General features: G+C 38.7%; 1 protein-coding gene across 8 annotated transcripts in view; it reads left to right on the top strand.

Annotated features, from left to right (window-relative positions):
• The window catches only part of TEX9 (testis expressed 9), a 208,828-nt gene that overhangs the window by 158,784 nt on the left and 29,821 nt on the right, over nt 1–20,223 (top strand). For all 8 annotated transcript variants that reach the window (XM_082647496.1, XM_082647491.1, XM_082647498.1 and 5 more), the window contains 2 exons: nt 2,193–2,275; nt 2,699–2,872. In XM_082647496.1, the coding sequence (XP_082503622.1) occupies nt 2,193–2,275; nt 2,699–2,872 (257 nt within the window). The remainder of the gene's footprint in view (nt 1–2,192; nt 2,276–2,698; nt 2,873–20,223) is intronic.

Consider the following 20,223-nt stretch of genomic DNA (forward strand, 5'->3'; position numbering starts at 1 on the left):
ATATGAATAGTTAATGCTGAACTATAATTAATTGTAGGTTCAGACAAACTGCTTTAGCCTCTCTGTAATAGCAATTTCTTCACTTGAAAATGAAGCAGTTTGTATTAAATGATCACGAAGTTTACCCTTAAAATTCTCTGATTCTGTGAAAATCACAATGATTTACATGTGTAATTATTGTGCTACATGCTAGTTAGTCATAAACGCAGATTAATTCATTTATGCATTTATTACGTTTACTGACCTATCCAAGCTTTCTGGGGCTAATTGTTAGGAACGAAGGTAAGTGAAGCAAAGAGTTAACCTTCATGCCTCTGTTAAGATACCTTCAGGGATGCAATGGTCAGATGTTGGCTGTTCCTCAGTTTACAGTCACCCATAGCCTTGTTAACAAAGGTCCTCCTCCCAGTATGGGAACCAGCACAGACTACCTTAAATTACTGCTTTTATTCTTATTGCTGAATGACCTCTTTGCATCCCTGTCTTCCCTTTTCAGAATCTTTGGCCAAGGTGTCTCCCCTTTTAGGGGAGTTTTCACTTATTCCACATGATTGCCTAGAATGGCTGGGTTATGTGTGGGAGGAAACAATAAAAAAGTAGTTTAGGAGCACAGACTGTTTTATAAGACTAAAGTTGGAGTGGGATGGTTGGGGAGGTTAATGCTGTGGACCAACAGAGACAGAGCACTCAAATCCTTGATGATACTACCGGGGTTAGAGTTGGGGAGAAAAAGAGATGCGAAAAGTCATGCTCTCCCATTGCTTCTTCCTTCTTTCCCCCTAGAGACCAACTACTGCAAACCTCACACTTTTAAGTTTATTGTTTCCCTTCTGTCCTCTGCTAACCTGGAGTTACATGAGAAGCTAGAAGGAGAGTTGAGGCTGGAAGAAGCTAGGTGGAGTTAGAGCCAACCATTGTTCATTGGCTCCATTAACACAGGGGACTTCATAAGAAGAGCTTTGAAACAGGAAGTATGTGTGGAGATTTATTGTGCTCTGTGGAATTTGTCCTAATAACTTTCAGAGGCTATTCAGAGTGTTTACTCAAGATAAGTCCCATGAGGGCAAACCTTGTCTTGTAATATCGGTATTATGCCTGGAACATAGTAGAGACTTGATGTATATCTTTTTTTTTTAAATTTATTTATTTTTGGCTGCATTCAGTCTGCCTCTGGGCACGGGCTTTCTCTAGTTGCGGCGAGTGGGGGCTACTCTTCGTTGCAGTGCGTGGGCTTCTCATTGCGGTGGCTTCTCTCGTGGAGCACGGACTCTAGGCACGTGGCCTTCAGTAGTTGTGGCATGTGGGCTCAGTAGTTGTGGTTTGCAGACTCTAGAGCACAGGCTCAGTAGTTGTGGCACACAGGCTTAGTTGCTCCGCGGCATGTGGGATCTTCCCAGACTAGGGCTTTAACCCGTGTCCCCTGCATTGGCAGGCGGATTCTTAACCACTGTGCCACCAGGGAAGTCCTGATGTATATCTTTTTAATGAATGATTGAATGAATTATGAGTGAATTCTAAGTTCAGTTTTTACATTATTTACTTTTATAGGCCTAAAACCCTCAGAGATTTACTGATATTATTGAATAAAGAACTTTTGATAGCAATACCAAAGGTAGATGTTCGTGAGGGGTTTGTGGGAGAAAGCTTCGGTAGTAAGGTATTAGTGCGTTTTTTTGCTTCTCAGACACGTCACTACATTTTAACATCTGTGAAATTGGAATGTGTATTACAGTCAGTGGCATTTTATAATTACAATGGCTGGGATTGAAGTTGAGTTTTGCTAGACCTGTGTTTGCTTCTGCCAAACACCTGGGGGCATTACCGATCTGAGACCACTTTAAGTTCTGTTTGAGGTGTTTCGAACCACCTGGGTAAGTATGAATTCAGTCTGCAAACTTATGTGAGTACTTGGCTTGTGGTTTCGATTCTCAGGAAAAGTTTTTGTTTTTTTCTTCTTTCTTTACTTGGTTCCAGTGTAACAGTTCCTTTCTGTTGGGTGGATTTTTCATTTACCTCTACATTAGGGGTATGTAGTGTCTTGAGTGTTCCCAAACAGGGATCTCCTATTAGAGAGACTATTAGACTCCCCATCTTGAGCCTTTTTTTCCCTCATAAAATAATAGTCTGTCTTACAATTGATGGCATCTTAGATTCAGTGAAAGACAATAAATATTATTATTAAATTGACACAGAAGCACAGATCAGATTTCTGAAGGCCAAACTCCATGTTATGCAGGAGGAATTGGATAATGTTGTATGTGAATGCAATAAAAAGGTAAGTTTTTAAAACCTTTCAGAATAAATGCTGTAATATTCAAAGTCATTTTAGGAGTAGTTTTCAATTTTATTTTAAAAATAGCTTCATTGAAGTATAATTCACAATTAACTTTTAAATTCAGAAATTTAAATACTGAACTTTATTCTGAGATGTTGAATTTTCACAGAGCTGAAGAATTTTAAATACTTGCCAGCAATTAGAATGCTGTGTATTAGACTTACAAGTGTAAGCTATTAAGTGCAAATAAAACATCTGTCTTCCATTTTGAGGATGAAAATAGAACGTAACTCGTTTTTCTTAGTGAAATTGGTGTAAATATCTCACCAAAGATCATACGAAGCTCTTTTATGTTTTCTGCTTTATGTTTTGATACCAAATCATGTATGTTTTTCCATATAATCTATAATTTCATAACTATAGGAGGATGAAATTCAGGATTTAAAGTCTCAACTGAAAAATTCTGAAGGAGATTGTATGAGACAGCAGCGGACAATTAATTTGCAACAGTCTCAAACAGAAAAGTATAAAACTCTTTTTGAAGAAGCAAGCAAGAAATGTGATGGATTACAGCAACAGTTGTCTTCAGTAGAAAGGGTAATAATTTTGCTATTTTTTCCAATCTAATGCCAAAGATGCACAAAAACATATAAGTTACATGTTTGCATAGATACCACTTTTCATTGTTTAGTTATTTTGTTAGTGTATACTAAAAACTCTTCCCCCATTATTAGGAGAGTATTTTTTAACAAGTTTATTGAGATATAATTCACAAACATCTCACCCTGTATACAATTTGGTAGCTTTTAGTGTATTCACAGAGTTGTACAACCATCACCACTCTCAAGTTTAGAGTATTTTCATCACCCAAAAAGTCACCCCATACCCTTTAGCCTCAGTACCTCTATCCTCTTCCCCTAATCTCCTCCAGCCCTAGGCAACGTCTCATTTATTTTCTGTCTTGATAGATTTGCCTATTCTGGACATTTCTGTATATGTAGAATCATACAGTATGTGATACTTAGTAACCAACATTTTTCACTTTAAGTATTGTTTTTAGGGTTCATCAACATTGTAGCGTGCATCAGCACTCCATTGCTTTTTATAGAGTAATATTCTTTTTTATAGAGTATATGGATGTAATACATTTTATTTATCTGTTTATCAGTTGATGGACATTTGGGTTGTTTCTACTTTGGGGCTGTTTTGGATAATGCTGCTGTGAACATTCATGTACAAGTTTTTGTGTAGATATATGTTTTTGTTTTTCTTGGGTATATACCTAGGAGTAGAATTGGTAAATTATAACCTTACATTTAACCTTTTGAGGAACTGCAGGCTGTTTTCCAAACCAGCTATACCATTTTTACATTTCTACCAGCAGTATATAAGGGTTCCAATTTCTCCACATCCTACCAACACACGTTAGATTGGTGGTATCAATCCCCTGTGGATACTGAGGGATGACTCTATACAGTTCTATTATGAATTTTGACAAATGCATAGTCACATAGCCATCACCATAATTGAGATACAGAGCACTTTCATCATACCAAAAAATTTCTCTGTGAATTTAGTCAAGTCCTCTCCCTACTCCCAACCTCAGGCAACCACTGATCTGTTTTTGATTCTTATATTTTGGCCTTTTCCAGAATGTCATATAAATAGAATTACATAGTAGCTTCCTGAGTCTGATCACTTAGCATAATGCATTTGCGATTCATCCATGTTGTAGTCTGTTCCTTTTTATTGTTGACTGTAACATTGAATGGGTATTCCACATTTTGTTGACCTTCTCATCTGGAAAGAAAAATTAATTATAGTATCTAATAGTCTAAGCCTGTGGTGTCAAAAATGGTAGCCACTCATATGTGGCTATTCCAACTTGTAACGTGCTGTAAGTGTAAAACAACATCAAATTTTGAAGATTAAATACGAAAAACGATGCAAAGTCTCATTAATATTTTAATGTTTACATGTTGAAATGATAATATTTTGGATATACTGGGATAAGTGAGATACAGTAATAAAATTTATTTTAAGTATTTCTTCTTAAAGTGACTGCTAGGGAATTTAAAATTACGTACATAGTTTGTACTATGTTTCTATTGCTCTAAGAAATAAAGGCAAGTGGTCTAAGAAAAAACAAGCTGTAATATCTGGGAAACAACTGTTTTAATTTGTCACCTTACCATTTGTCATCATCCATCCAAGCTGTGGTCATGTCACTGCTCTAGTCCACATAACTTGCCTGCATCTTTGATTCTTTTCTTGTTCTTAGCTCTCATACCCAATCCTGTGTTTTCTTTCTTCTAAATGTTTTCATTCATCTCTTCTTTTCAATTCCCATTGCCACTTCTTAGTTCAGGCTATTATTATCTTACTTCTGAATCCTTCTCACTGGTTATTTTATGTCCTTTCTCTTTTTCTTATCCACGGTATTCTGTACCCTGTCAAAAGATTAATATTCTCAAAGGACCACATTGATTATAACTCTACTTTCATTTGGGCAGAAAAGGAACTAACATTTTTTGAGTGTTACCTGCCAGGTAAAACACATTTTACAAAAGGGAAACTGAGTCTGAGAGGATAAGCAAATTGCCTAAGGTCAAACAGGAATGGCAGAGCAGGATTCAAACTCTGTTTATCTGACTCTGTAAATCACGTAGACTCTTTCTCCAACTCCCCAGAATTAAATAGACTTAAACACACAGCTGTTTTAAAATCTCGTTATTTAGAATTAATATTTGAAACTTTTAGTTCACAGTGAATGTACTAGGGCATTATGATACACTGGCTAGCTGAAGATTTTTATGAAAATTTGCACTGGCTCTGAGCTTCTCAGCTTGAATTCCTATCTACCTACCAGCCAGAGAGGCATAACATAACTCTCCTGGATTATGTGAAACTCAAGATTGAATCTTTCTTGCTAATTCATTTTTTATATCTCTAGAAACAAACCTAGTGTACAGTTCACAGAAATGCAAAACAGAGCTTAAGTAGCTGCTTCTGTAAACCTGCAAAAACCAACTATTAAAACATTGTTATGTATATTAACTTATTTTAGCTGCTGATTCTAACAGATGAAGTCATTTTTAAAATATAAAAACAGAGGGCTTCCCTGGTGGCGCAGTGGTTGAGAGTCTGCCTGCCGATGTAGGGGACACGGGTTCGTGCCCCGGTCTGGGAAGATCCCACGTGCCGCGGAGCGGCTAGGCCCGTGAGCCATGGCCGCTGAGCCTGTGCGTCCGGAGCTTGTGCTCCGCAACGGGAGAGGCCACAAAGCATTCTACTCCAGCTTTGGATTTTATTTTTCTATCACTCCCCCAAATTTCCTTTGTGTCTCTACCCCATAAATCCCCAGTGTCTAATCATAGCCCCAGGCAGCCACTGATTTGCATTCTTTTACTACAGATTTGTTTTCCTTGTTATAAAATTTCATATAGATGGATTCCTAAGTATGTACTTCTTTGCATGTGTCTTCTTCAGCATAATGTTGTTGACGTTCATCAGTGTTGTTGCTTGTTTTGTGATTCATTCCCTTGTATTGCTGAGTGGTATTTATTTATGGATTTACACATTTCATGTGTTCACCAGTTGATGGGAATTTGAGTTTTTTCCAGCTTTGGAATATAAAAAATAAAGCCACTATGAATTTTCATGTACAAGTTTTTGTGTAGATACATGTTTTTGTGTAGACACATTCAGTATCATTCATGATGTTGATTAAATACCTAGTAGTAGAACTTCTGAGTATTATATAGAGTATATGTTTAACTTTTTAAGAAACTATCAAACTATGTTCTAAAGTGATTGTACCATTTTTCATTCCCAATAGCAATGTATGAGAGTTCCAGTTACTCTATATCCTCACTTAACACTTGATATTGTCAGTCTTTTTAGTATTAGCCACTCTAGAGGGGTAGAAGTAGTATCTCAGTATAGGCTTATTTGTATTTCCCTGATAAGTATTGATCTCGAGCGTGTTTTCATATGCTTATTGGCTGTTCATATATCTTCTTTTGTTAAGTGTATGTTCAAATTTTTTGCCCAATTTAAGAACATTGGGTTGTAGTAAGAGTTCTTTATGCTTCCTTATATAGTTTCTTTGCTAGAAAGAATATGTATTGTGAATAGTTTCTCCCAATCTGAATTGGCTTTTAAATTTTCTTAACAGTGTCTTTCGAAACCACACAGTGTGTGGTTTTGTGCTTTTTTCATCCTATTTGAGAAGTCTCTGCCCACGAATTTTATTAGTGTATATAAGTCTATTTGGATTTTCCATAACTTTTTGAGTCAGTTTTGGTAATTTATGTTTTTCAAGAAATTTTTCCAACTCATCTAAGTAGTCAAATTTATTCGCATAAATTTGAACATAATATTCATGTATTATATTTTTATTTATATTTTTAATATCTGTGATAATGACCCCATTTCAGTCTTGATATTAATAATTTGTCTCTTCTCTGTTTTATTCTTAATCAGTCTAGTTACATACTTATCAATTTCATTGAACTTTTCAATGATTCAGCATTTGACTTTGTTAGTTCTTCTGTACTGTTTGTCAGTTTTCTGTTTATTGATTTCTAACCTCATCTTTAGCATTTCCTTCGTACTTATTTGGGCTTAATTTGCTCTTATTTTTCAGAATTCTTAACGCAGAAGTTTAGATAATTGATTTTCTACTTCTTTTCTCACATAAGCATTTAAAGCTATAAATTTTCTTCTAAGTGCTGCTTTATCTGCATCCCACAAAATTTGAGACTTTTTATTTTCATTAAGTTCAAAGTATTTTCTAATTTCCTTCCTGATATTTCTTTTATTTAACATCTTTATTGGTGTATAATTGCTTTACACTGGTGTGTTAGCTTCTGCCATATAACAAAGTGAATCAGCTGTATGTATACATATATCCCCATATCCGCTCCCTCTTGAGTCTCCCTCCCACCCCCCCATCCCACCCCTCTAGGTGGTCACAAAGCACCGAGCTGATCTCCCTGTGCTATGTGGCTGCTTCCCACTAGCTATCTCTTTTACATTTGGTAGTGTATATATGTCAGTGCTACTCTCACACGTCATCCCAGCTTACACGTCCCCCTCCCTGTGTCCTCAAGTCCATTCTCTAAGTCTGCGTCTTTATTTCTGTCCTGCCCCTAGGTTCATCAGGACCTTTTTTTTTTTTTTTTTTAGATTCCATATATACGTCTTAGCATACGGTTACTTCAGTCTGTATGACAGACTCTAGGTCCATCCACCTCACTACAAATAACTCAATTTCGTTTCTTTTTATGGCTGAGTAATATTCTGTTGTATATATGTGCCACATCTTCTTTATCCATTCATCTGTTGATGGACACTTAGGTTGCTTCCATGTCCTGGCTATTGTAAGTAGTGCTGCAATGAACATTGTGGTACATGAACTCTTTTGGAATTATGGTTTTCTCAGGGTATATGCCCAGTAGTGGGATTGCTGGGTCATATGGTAGTTCTATTTTTAGTTTTTAAGGAACCTCCATACTGTTCTCCATAGTGGCTGTATCAATTTACATTCCCACCAACAGTGCAAGAGGGTTCCCTTTTCTCCACACCTCTCCAGCATTTATTGTTTGTAGATTTTTTTTTTTTGTAGAGTTTTTTGATGATGGCCATTCTGACTCGTGTAAGGTGATACCTCACTGTAGTTTTGATTTGCATTTCTCTAATGATTAGTGATGTTGAGCATTCTTTCATGTGTTTGTTGGCAATCTGTGTATATTCTTTGGAGAAATGTTGATTTAGGTCTTCTGCCCATTTTTGGATTGGGTTGTTTGTTTTTTTGATATTGAGCTGCATGAACTGCTTGCAAATTTTGGAGATTAATCCTTTGTCAGTTGCTTCATTTGCAAATATGTTCTCCCTTTTGAGGTTGTCTTTTCATCTCATTTATGGTGAAACACTATTTTAAAAAATCTCTGATAATACTTTGTTCCAAAGTCTACTTTGTCTAACATTAGTGTAGTAATTGCAGTTTTGTTCTCAGTGTTTCTGTGAGACTATAATTATTCTACTCTTTTTTTAAAATTAATTTTTAGTGGATTATAGTTGATTTACAATGTTGTGTTAGTTTCTGCTGTACAGCAAAGTGAATCAGTTATACATATACATAAATCCATTCTTTTTTAGATTCTATTCCATATAGGTCATTACAAAGTATTGAGTAGAGTTCCCTGGGCTATATGGTAGGTTTTTCTTACTTATCTATTTTATATATACTAGTGTGTATATGTCAATCCCAATCTCCCAGTTTATCCATCCTGCCCCCTCTCCCCCTTGATAACCATAAGTTTGTTTTCTACATCTCTGACTCTATTTCTGTTTTGTAAATAGGTTCATTTGTACCATTTTTTTAGATTCCATATGTAAGCGATATCATATGATATTTGTCTTTCTCTGTCTGACTTACTTCACTCAGTATGAAAATCTCTAGGTCCATCCATGTTGCTGCAAATGGCATTATTTCGTTCTTTCTTATGGCTGAGTAATATTTCATTGTATATGTATATTACATCTTCTTTATCCATTCCTCCTTCGACAGACAGTTAGCCATGTCCTGGCTGCTGTAAATGGTGCTGCAATGAACATTGGAGTACATGTATATCTTTTCAAATTATGGTTTTCTCTGGATATATGCTCAAGAGTGGGATTGCTAGATCATATGGTAGCTCTATTTTTAATTTTTTAAGGAACCTCCATACTGTTCTCCATAGTGGATGTACTAATTTACCTTCCCACCAACTGTGTAGGAGGGTTTCCTTTTCACCATACCCTCCCCAGCATTTATTTTTGTACATTTTTTGTTGATGGCCATGCTGACTGATGTGAAGTGATACCTCACTGTATTTTTGATTTGTATTTCTCTACTAATTAGTGATGTTGAGCATCTTTTCATGTACCTCTTGGCCATCTGTATGTCTTCCTTGGTGAAATGTCTGTTTATATCTGCCCATTTTCTGATTGGGTTGTTTTTTTTTTGATAATGAGCTGCATGGGCTGTTTGTTTATTTTGGAGATTAATCTTTTGTCCATCACTTCATTTGCATCCATTTTCTCCCATTCTGTGGGTTGTCTTTTCATTTTGTTTATGGTTTCCTTTGCTGTGCAAAAGATTTTTTTTTTTTTTTTTTTTTAGCGGTTCGTGGGCCTCTCACCATTGTGGCCTCTCCCATTGCGGAGCACAGGCTCCGGACACGCAGGCTCAGCGGCCATGGCTCACGGGCCCAGCCACTCGGTGGCATGTGGGATCTTCCCAGACTGGGGTACGAACCCGTGTCCCCTGCATCGGCAGGCGGACTCTCAACCACTGCGCCACCAGGGAAGCCCCTGTGCAAAAGCTTTTAATTTTAATTAGGTCCCATTTGTTTATTTTTGGTTTTATTTTCATTACTCTAGGAGGTGAATCAAAAAAGATCTTGCTATGATTTATGTCAAAGAGTGTTCTTCCTATGTTTTCCTCTAAGAGTTTTATGGTATCCAGTCTTACATTTAGATGTTTAATCCATTTTGAGTTTATTTTTGTGTATGTTGTTAGAGAATGTTCTAATTTCATTCTTTTACATGTAGCTGTCCAGTTTTCCCAGCACCACTTATTGAAGAGACTGTCTTTTGTCCATTGTATATTCTTGCCTCTTTTGTTATAGTTTAGGAGACCATAGATGCGTGGGTTTATCTCTGGACTTTCTATCACAACTCCAACAAAGAGAGCCCCTGCTTCCCCACAGCTCCAACAGGAGTCTTGAGGTTGATTCCCATTAGTTTGTCCCCAAACCAATTACTCTAGCTTTGCAGACTCAGCACTGGACAAGCTTTGGTCGGGTGTTGAGCTCTGGACATGGGAACAGAGGTGGGTGGGAAATGAAGTCCATCCCTCTGAGTCACATGGACTGAGAGTGGCTAAGGGTTGGGTCCCGAAAGAAGAAAAGAGGATCTATTATCTAGAAAAACAACCTTTCCTGAACCTACCATTCTTAGGAAGAAACTAGAACTTGGTCTCTTGGTACAACTCAGACCAGGTAAATGCAGGTGAAAGTATCCAACCCAGAGCGATCCATTCACCCATAATTGGAGACATCAGTCTGCAGGCTCACTCGCTTATCTCCATCATGCCATGGATAAACGATACTTTTGTGCACTGATCTTGATCTGTTGGACAAGTTCCCCCAACCTGTTGCACAACCCCAGGGTACTGCTTAGGCTAACCCTCTCCATGGGGTGTTCCCAGGAACGCAACAATTGTCCCTTGATCTATATTCCTGTTTTTGTGCTAGTACCATACTGTTTTGATTAGTGTGGCTTTGTAATATAGTCTCAAGTGAGGGAGCCTGTTTCCTACAGCCCTGTTTTCCTTTTTCAACATTGCTTTGGCGTTCGGTGTCTTTTGTGTTTCCATACAAATTGTAAAATTATTTGTTCTAATTCTGTAAAAAATGCTCTGTAAAGAATCAATGACAATGTTGATTCTTCCAATCCAAGAACATGGTATATCTCTCCATCTGTTTGTGCTATCTTTGATTTCTTTCATCAGTATCTTATAGTTTTCTGAGTACAGGTCTTTTGCCTGCTTAGGTAGGTTTATTCCTAGGTATTTTATTCTTTTGGATGCCATGGTAAATGGGATATTTTTCTTTAATTTCTCTTTCTGATCTTTCATTGTTAGTGTATAGGAGTGCCAGAGATTTCTGTGTATTAATTTTGTATCCTGCAACTTTACCGAATTCATTGATGAGCTCTAGTAGTTTTCTGGTAGTATCTTTAGGATTTTCTGTGTATAGTAACATGTCATGTGCAAACTGACAGTTTTACTTCTTCTTTTCCAATTTGAATTCCTTTTGTTTCTTCTTCTTCTCTGATTGCCGTGGCTAGGACTTCCAAAATTGGAATAAAAGTGGTTGAAAGTGGACATCCTTGTCTTGTTCCTGATCTTGTTGAATAAAAGTGGTGAGAGTGGACATCCTTTTCTTGTTCCTGATCTTAGAGGAAATGCTTCCAGATTTTCACTGTTAAGACTGATGTTTGCGTGGATTTGTCATATATGGCCTTTATTATGTTGAGGTAGGTTCCCTCTGTGCCCACTTTCTAGAGATTTTTTCATCATAAATGTGTGTTGAATTTTGTCAAAAGCTTTCTCTGCATCTATTGAGATGATCATATTGTTTTTATTCTTCAGTTTGTTAATGTGGTATACCTCATTGATTGATTTACATATGTTGACTAATCCTTACATCCCTGGAATAAACCCCACTTGATCATGGTGTATGATCCTTTTAATGTGCTGTTGGATTCTGTTTGCTAGTATTTTGTTGAGGATTTTTGCATCTATGTTCATCAGTGATATTGGCCTATAGTTTTCTTTCTTTGTGACATCCTTGTCTGGTTTTGGTATCAGGGTGATGGTGGCCTCATAGAATGAGCTTGAGAATGTTTCTTCCTCTGCCATTTTTTGGGAGAGTTTCAGAAGGATTGGTGTTAACTCTTCTTTAAATGTTTGATAGAGTTTGCCTGTGAAGCCATCTGGTCCTGGACTTTTGTTTGTTGGAAGATTTTTAATCACAGTTTCAATTTCAGTAGTTGAGATTGATTTGTTTATGTTTTCTATTTCTTCCGGGTTCAGTCTTGGAAGGTTGTTCTTGGAAGGTTGTACCTTCTCAGAATTTGTCCATTTCTTCTAGGTTGTCCATTTTATTGGCGTATAGTTGCTTGTAGTAGTCTTTTGTGATAGTTTGTATTTCTGTCATGTCCGTTGTAACTTCTTTTTTATTCTACTTTTTTTGATTTGGGTCCTCTCCCTTTTTTTCTTAATGAATCTGGCTAAAGGTTTATCAATTTGGTTTATCTTTTCAAAGAACCAGCTTTTAGTTTCATTGATCTTTGCTATTGTTTTTTTTCCTTTCTGTTTCATTGATTTCTGCTCTGATCTTTCTGATTTTCCTTTTACTAACTTTAGGTTTTGTTTGTTCTTCTTTCTCTAGTTGCTTTAGTTGGTTTATTTGAGATTTTTCTTGTTTCCTGAGGTAGGATTGTATTGTGATAAACTTCCCTCTTAGAACTGCTTTTGCTGTGTCCCATAGGTTTTGGATTATTGTGTTTTCGTTGTCATTGCCTCTAGATATTTTTTATTTCCTTTTTGATTTTTTCAGTGATCAATTGGTTGTTTAGTAACGTATTGTTTAGCATCCATGTGTTTGTGTTTTTTACAGTTTTTTTCCTCTAATTGATTTCTAATCTCAAAGCATTGTGGTCAGAAAAGATGCTTGATATGATTTCAGTTTTCTTAAATTTACCGCGGCTTGATTTGTGGCCCATGATGTGCTCTATCCTGGATAATGTTCCATGTGTACTTGAGAAGTGTATTCTGCTGCTTTTGGATGGAATGACCTATAAATATCAATTAAATCTATCTGGTCTAATGTGTCACTTAAGGCTTGTGTTTTCCTTATTAATTTTCTGTCTGGATGATCTGTCCACTTGTATAACTGGTGTGTTAAAGTCCCCCACTGTGAATGTGTTACTGTCGATTTCCACTTCTAAGGCTGTTAGCATTTGCCTTGTATATCGATGTGCTCGTATGTTGAATGCATAGATATTTACAATTGTTATATTTTCTTCCTGGATTGATCCTTTGGTCATTATGTAGTGTCCTTCCTTGTCTCTTGTAACAGTCTTTAATTTAAAGTCTATTTTGTCTCATATGAGTATTGCTACTTCAGCTTTCTTTTGATTTCCATTTGCTTGGAATATCTTTTTTCCATCCCCTTACTTTCAGTCTGTATGTTTCCCTAGAGTTGAAGTGGGTCTCTTATAGATAGCATGTTTACGGGTCTTGTTTTTGTATGTATTCAGCTAGTCTGTGTCTTTTGGTTGGAGCATTTAATCCATTTACATTTAAGGTAATTATCGATATGTATGTTCCTATTGCCAGTTTCTTAATTGTTGTGGGTTTTTTTTGTTTTTTTGTGTGTTTTTTTTTGCAGTACGCGGGCCTCTCACTGTTGTGGCCTCTCCCGTTGCAGAGCACAAGCTCCAGACATGCAGGTTCATCGGCCATGGCTCACGGGCCTAGCTGCTCCGCGGCATGTGGGATCTTCCCGGACCGGGGCACGAACCCATGTCCCCTGCATCGGCAGGCAGACTCTCAGCCACTGTGCCACCAGGGAAACCCTGTGGGTTTGTTTTCGTAGGTCATTTTTTCTTCCCTTCCTCTTTTGTTCTTTTCTCTTGTGGTTTGATGACCATCTTTAGTGTTGTGTTTACGTTTCTGTTCCTTTTTTGTGTGTGCATCTATTGTAGTTTTGGGTTTGCTATTCCCATGAGGTTTTGATATAGCAGTCTATATATGTATAAGGTTGTTTTAAGTTGCTGGTCTCTTTCCCCCCTAGAGAAGTTCCTTTAGCATTTATTGTAAAGCTGGTTTGGTGGTGCTGAATTCTCTTAGCTTTTGCTTGTCTGTAAAGCTTTTGATTTCTCTGTCGAATCTGAATGAGAACCTTGCTGGGTAGTGTATTCTTGGTTGTAGGTTTTTCCCTTTCATTGCTTTAAGTATATCGTGCCACTCCCTTCAGACCTGCACAGTTTCTGCTGAAAAATCAGTTGTTATCTTATGGGAATTCTCTTGTATGTTAAATGTTGCTTTTCTCTTGTTACTTTCAATATTTTTTCTTTGTCTTTAATTTTTGTCAGTTTGATTCATATGTGTCTCAGCATGTTCCTCCTTGGGTTCATCTTGTATGTGATTATCTGCACTTCCTGGAGTTGAATGATTGTTTACATTCTCATGTTAGGGAAGTTTCAGCTATAATATCTTCAGATATTTTCTCAGACCCTTTTTCTTTCTCTTCTCCTTCTGGAATCCTATAATGCAAATATTGGTGCATTTAATATTGTCCCAGAGGTCTCTGATACTGTCCTCATTTCTTTTCATTCTTTTTTCTTTGTTCTATGGCAGTGATTTCCACCATTCTGTCTTCCAGGTCACTTATTCATTCTTCTTCCTCAATTATTCTCCTGTGATTCCTTCTAGTGTATTTTTTATTTCAGTTATTGTATTGTTCATCTCTGTTTGTTGTTTAACTCTTCTAGCTCTTTGTTAAGCATTTCTTGTATATTTTTGATCTGTGCCTCCATTCTTTTTCCGAGATTTTGGATCATCCTTACTATCATTACTCTGAATTCTTTTTCAGGTAGATTGCCTGTCTCCTCTTCATTTAGTTGTTCTTGTGGGTTTTTATCTTGTTCCTTCGTTTGCAACATATTTCTCTGTCATTTCATTTTCTAACTTTTTATGTATGGGGTCTCCTTTCCACAGGCTGCAGGATCATAGTTCTGCTTGCTTTTGGTGTCTGTCCCCTGGTGGGTGAGGTTGGCCCAGGGGCTCCTGCAAGCTTCCTGGTGGGAGGGACTGGTGCCTGCCGTTTGATGGGTGGAGCTGGGTGGGTCTTTTCTCTCTGGTGTGCAGGGCCGTGTCAAGGAGTGTGTTTTGAGGTGGCTGTGAGCTCAGTACGACTTTAGGCAGCCTTTCTTCTGATGGGTGGGGCTGTGTTCCTATCCTGATGGTTGTTTGGCCTGAGGCTTCCCAGCACTGGAGCCTGCAGGTTGTGGGGTAGGGCTGGGTCATGGTGCCAAAACATGGACCTTCAGGAGAGCTCACTCTGATCAGTATCCCTGCGGCTTCTGCTGTCAGTGTCCTTGCCCTCACAGTGAGCTATAGTTGACCTTTGCCCCTCCAGGAGACCCTCAAAGACCCCTAGCTAGGTGTAGCCATGTTCCTTTGGAGATACTGCTTTATGCTGGGTCCCAGCGCACACGAGATCTTGTGTGCACCCTCCAAGAGTGGAATCTCTTTTTTCTCCAGCCCTGTGGAGCTCCTGCACTCAAGCACTGCTGGCGTTGAAGCCTAAATGCTCTGGGCAGTTCTTCTGCCAAATGCCAGACCCTCAGACTATCTTGTAGGGCCATTTTATGTGGGAACATCCCTGTGTAGCCTGCGTTTTTTAATTTTTTTGGTGTGAGGGCTGTTTTTAGTATGGATGTCTGCCACCTCTTTCCTCGCTGTATGTTGGCCATTGTCCCCTTTATAGGAGGTGTGACTGATGTTGTGGTGACCAGAACCTGCACTGGATATTGAGCAGAGCCTGCCCTTTGCTCTGTGGTTGTCACTGCCGTGTCAGAAGTGGGGTCTGCTCCAAAGTTGTTGGATTAGAGACCCCAGATCTGTTTCTTAGCTGTGTTTCTGGTCTGTGGTGTGAGGTTGGAGGGATTGGAGCACTCACATTGGGAGGGAAGCCACTGAGTATTCCTCCTCTGGAGCTGTTCACCTGTGGTGTGCTCTGTTATGTCACCTTTCACCTGTTGTTCAAGCTGTCATATTACACTGTTGTTGGCGCTGCTCTCAGCTCCACCTTAACCGTGGGTATGCCGGCAGTTGGCCTGGTGTCTCTCAGACGTTGTTTCCACCAGACCACCAGTGTAGATCCACTGAAGTCAGGTCCCAGGTTTGCAGTAATCATGGATCTGGACCCTCGGTGGGTGCCCTGGGGGCAACTCAGACTCTGGCCTGGCCCGACCCCCATGAGTATGTGCCTGCATAGTCTACAGCAGCTAAAGGTAGACCTGTCTTGGCTGCGGGAGCGCTCGTCGTCCATTTAGATGTTCCGTAGCCACTGAGTTTACAGTCAGTCGCAGTGGTGTCAATTTATGGTTTGCCCAGCTGCGAGGAGAGATTTCAGCTTTTCTTCATTAGTTGCACAGCCCCTGGGGCTCAGCTGTGGTTTCAGCTCCACCTCTGCATGTGGGCCACCCACAGGGGTCTGTTTCCAAGGCTGCTCCGGAGTACACGAGTCCGCCCTGGTGAGGAGGGGCATGGAGGTGGTGGCAGCTGGGGTCACTGGAGCCCTGGTGGGGACAGGGCACACAGAGGATCCAGCAGCTGCAGGCTCAAGAGAGCCAGCGCCAGCGGGGGCCCTTCCTAGTGCATGGGGAGGCAGGGGCTGGCACGTGGGGAGAGAGGCTGCAAATGGCCCCGCCCCTTGTGTGTCACTCAACAGTGGCTCTTCGCTTCTGTGGAGGTCTGCACTTCTTCCACAAGCATTCCCAGTTGTGGATTTCCTCACTTCTGTCCTCTCAGGCTGCCTCCTCGCAGCCAACAGCAGTCCTCTCCCCAAGTTTGCTTTTCAAACCCCACATTCCAGCACCCAACCCCTGTCCACACCAGTGGACACATGTCTCAGGCAGGGCATGCAGGGCTGTGGCATGGACCCTCTGTGTAGGTCTCACTCTGTCCTGCCTGCCACAGATCGGTTGCTGTGCTCTCCTCTGATAGCCCCCAAGGCTCCCCTTCTGTCCCATCTGATCTCCTCACCAGTAAGGGGGCTTCCCTGGATGTGATAACCCCTCCTTTCCTTCAGCACCGCCCCTCTCGGGCGCAGGTCCTGTCCCACTTCCTCTCCTCTTCCTTTTCTCTTCTTTCTTGCATCCTACCTGGTTATGTGGGGATCTTTCTTGTCCTTTTAGGTGACTGAGTTCTTCTGCTAGTGTTCAGCTGGTGCTCTGTGAGAATCATTCCATTTGTAAATGTATTCTCGATGCCTCTGTGGGGAGAGATGAACTCCACGTCTTCCTACTCCTCCACCATCTTGACTCTCTTTTATCATCTTTTTACTTTTAATCTGTCTCTGTACTGAAAATGGGTTTGTTATAGAACCCATATAATTGGTTTTTGCTTCTCTATCCACTCTGACAGTCTTTGTCTCTTACTGGAATGTTCAGTCCATTTACATTAATGCAGTTTTTGATGTTTGGATTTAAACCTACTATCTTCCTATTTGTTTTCTGTTTTTCCCAACTGTTAACTTTGTTACTTTTTCCTCCTTTGAATTGAATATTTTTTAGTATTCCATTTTTTCCCTCCACTGTTAGCTGTATCTAGTCTTAGATTTAAGGTTTACAATATACATATTTAACATATCACAGTCTACCTTTAAATCATGTTATACTATTTCATGTATAATATAACACTCTCATACTCCATCTGCTTCGTTTGTGGTCATACCTTTATTTTTAAAGGTCATACATCACACAATATTTTTTTCTTTAAACAGTTATATTTTAAAGAGATGAAGATATTTGCCATTTCTTGTATTCTTCATTCTTTAGATCTGTTTTCCATACTTCTGCTTGATATACCTACCCTTTCAATTTTTGTGGTACCAGTTTGCTAGTCACTAATTCTCTGTTTTTGTTTCTCTGAAAAAGAGTATTTTCCTTACTTAAAAAAACCTTTTTATTTTGAAATGATTATCAATTCACATGAAGTTGCAAAAATAGTACCTCTAGGGCTTCCCTGGTGGCGCAGTGGTTGAGAGTCCGCCTGCCGATGCAGGGGACGTGGGTTCGTGCCCCGGTCCGGGAAGATCCCACACGCCGCAGAGTGGCCGGGCCCGTGAACCATGGCCTCTGAGCCTGCGCATCCGGAGCCTGTGCTCCGCAACGGGAGAGGCCACAACAGTGAGAGGCCCGCGTACCGCAAAAAAAAAAAAAAAAAAAAACAGTACCTCTAGAGAGGTCCTGTGTATCCTTCAGTTTCCCTCAAAGGTAACATCTAACATAACTATAGTCCAGTGTTAAAACCAGGAAACTGACATTGGTACAATCCACAGACATTATTCAGATTTCACCAGTTTTGTATGCACTCATGTGTTTTTGAGTCCTTTAATTTTTGAAGGGTATTTTTCACTAGGTATAGAATTGTCAGTTGACTATTTTTGTTTTTTTTGTTAGTTTAAAGATGTCCTCCCTTTGTCTTCTGTGTTGTATAGTTTCTGACTAAAAGTCCACATAATTCTTCTCTTTCTACTTTTGTATGTAATGTGTCTTTTTTCTCTGCTTTTAAGACATTCTCTTTGTTAGTGGTTTTCAGCAATTTCATAATTATGTGCTTTCTCAGTTTTGTGTGGGGAGTGTATTTATTCTGCCTGAAGTTTGTTGAGCTTTTTGAATCTGTGGGTTTATTGTTTTCATCAAATTTGGAAAATTTTGGTCATTATTTCTTCAAATATTTTTCCTGTACTCCCTATCTCCCTCCCCCACCTGAGAGTCCAATTATACTTCTGTTAGACTACTTGATATTTTCACATTGATAATATCAGTGATATTAGGTTACTGATGAGCTGTTTTCAGCCTTTTTTCTTATGTTCTTTATTTGGATAGATTCTATTGCTATGTCTTCAGTAGGTTACTGATCTTTTCTTTGTAGTGTCTAGTATGCCCCTATTCTTAAGCAGAGAGATGTTCATTTTGATATATTATACATCTATAGAAGTTCCATTTGATTCTCCTTTATAGCTTCAGCTTATTTTCTCATTATATTAATGTTTTGCTTTAATCACTTATGTATAATTAAAATAGCTGTTTTGACAGCCTTGTTCACTGTACCCATTATATTTCTCATTTATGGGTTTGTTTGTATTGACTGATTCTTTTTCTCCTGGATATCGGTTACATTTTCCTGCTTCTTGACTTGGTTAGTGATTTTTTACCAAATGCTAGACACTGAATATTATATTGTTGAGCATTTCTCTTTAGTGTGCTTTTTGAAGACAGTGTTGAATTTTGACAGGTAGTTATTTGCCAGTTTAATCACTTTGAGACCTGTTTTTAAGTTTTGCTAGAGTGTGTCTAGAGCAGCCTTCAGGAATAGTTCAGCTCTATCCTTAAGTCTTCCCCTAAAGAGACCTTTCAGGATCTCCACTGAATGTCCCTGATGATCACTGAGGATTGTCATTCTGGGTGATTAGACCTCAGATGTCTTCCTGCCCTGTGTGAGCTATGGGAATTGTTCTATTTACAGCTCCCTAATTGTGCTTTATCTGGCCTTCTTGAATTTTCATGTATTTAGGTGTAGCCTAATAGACTCAAGGGATTTCCTGTGTAGATTCGTGAAGCTCTCTCCTAGTGTAGTTCCTCCTTACTTGAACCTTCACACAAATTCCCAGCTGCCTGTCTCCTCCAGCTGTGTTCTGTTTCCTCAACTCAGTGGACCTCTGGGCTCTGTTTGTATTTTCTCTTCCCTGTAGCCTCAGTGTGGATATTGCTTCCCAGAAGAATGCTGGGGTGATTGTAGGACTTGTTCTGATTTTCCCTTTTCTCAGGAATCACAACCCTACTGTTTTCCAGTATTTCTAAACAGTTATTAAACATATCTTAATCATTTTTTCTAATTGTTTACAGTGCATTTTTGTGTTACGTGTTTATTATTTCTTCATGGCCGGAAGACTTAATCTCACTTTTGTTTTGGTTAAGTTAAAGTTATTGGTGCACTCCACAAGTTTCTCTGACCATGGATTTGTCATATTAACACTCATATTAACATCAGTAACTCACCTTTTTAAAAAAAATGTCTGCCCTCTTGTTATCTTGCTCCAGATAAAATTGATCTCTGTGTCATTTCCTAAAGCTGCTTTGTTCTTTTCTGCTTTCATAGTAAAAACTCTTCAAAAGCATTTTCTCACCTTCTTCGTTTCCTTATATTGTAAACAAAGCTTTTTCATTTTTGCCTGTATTTATCCTGCAAAATCATTATATGAATGTACCTTATCTTTGTTTAATATTGTATATCTATCATATACATATAAGAGTTGTATATTCTCATTTTTATATATTTTATTACATAGCTCTACCCCTTCCCCCATATTCTTTATTTCCTTCTTTTCCAGCTTAGGTTCCATGGTACACAACTTAATTATCCATTGAATATATTCTTAATTTCCCTGCCAGTGTAGTGCGTGGCAAAACCCAACCTAATTTCCCCCATACTGCTTGTCTATATGGCTGGACAAAAATACACAACCAAGTGGATTGGTCCTACTTTAACTTATTTACAAATATCAAGTGTAATGCTATTTTCCTCTCCTACTTTCTGA

This window comes from Grampus griseus, assembly GCF_964374135.1.
Source record: "Grampus griseus genome assembly, chromosome: 2".
In the NCBI taxonomy this organism is placed as follows: Eukaryota; Metazoa; Chordata; class Mammalia; order Artiodactyla; family Delphinidae; genus Grampus; species Grampus griseus.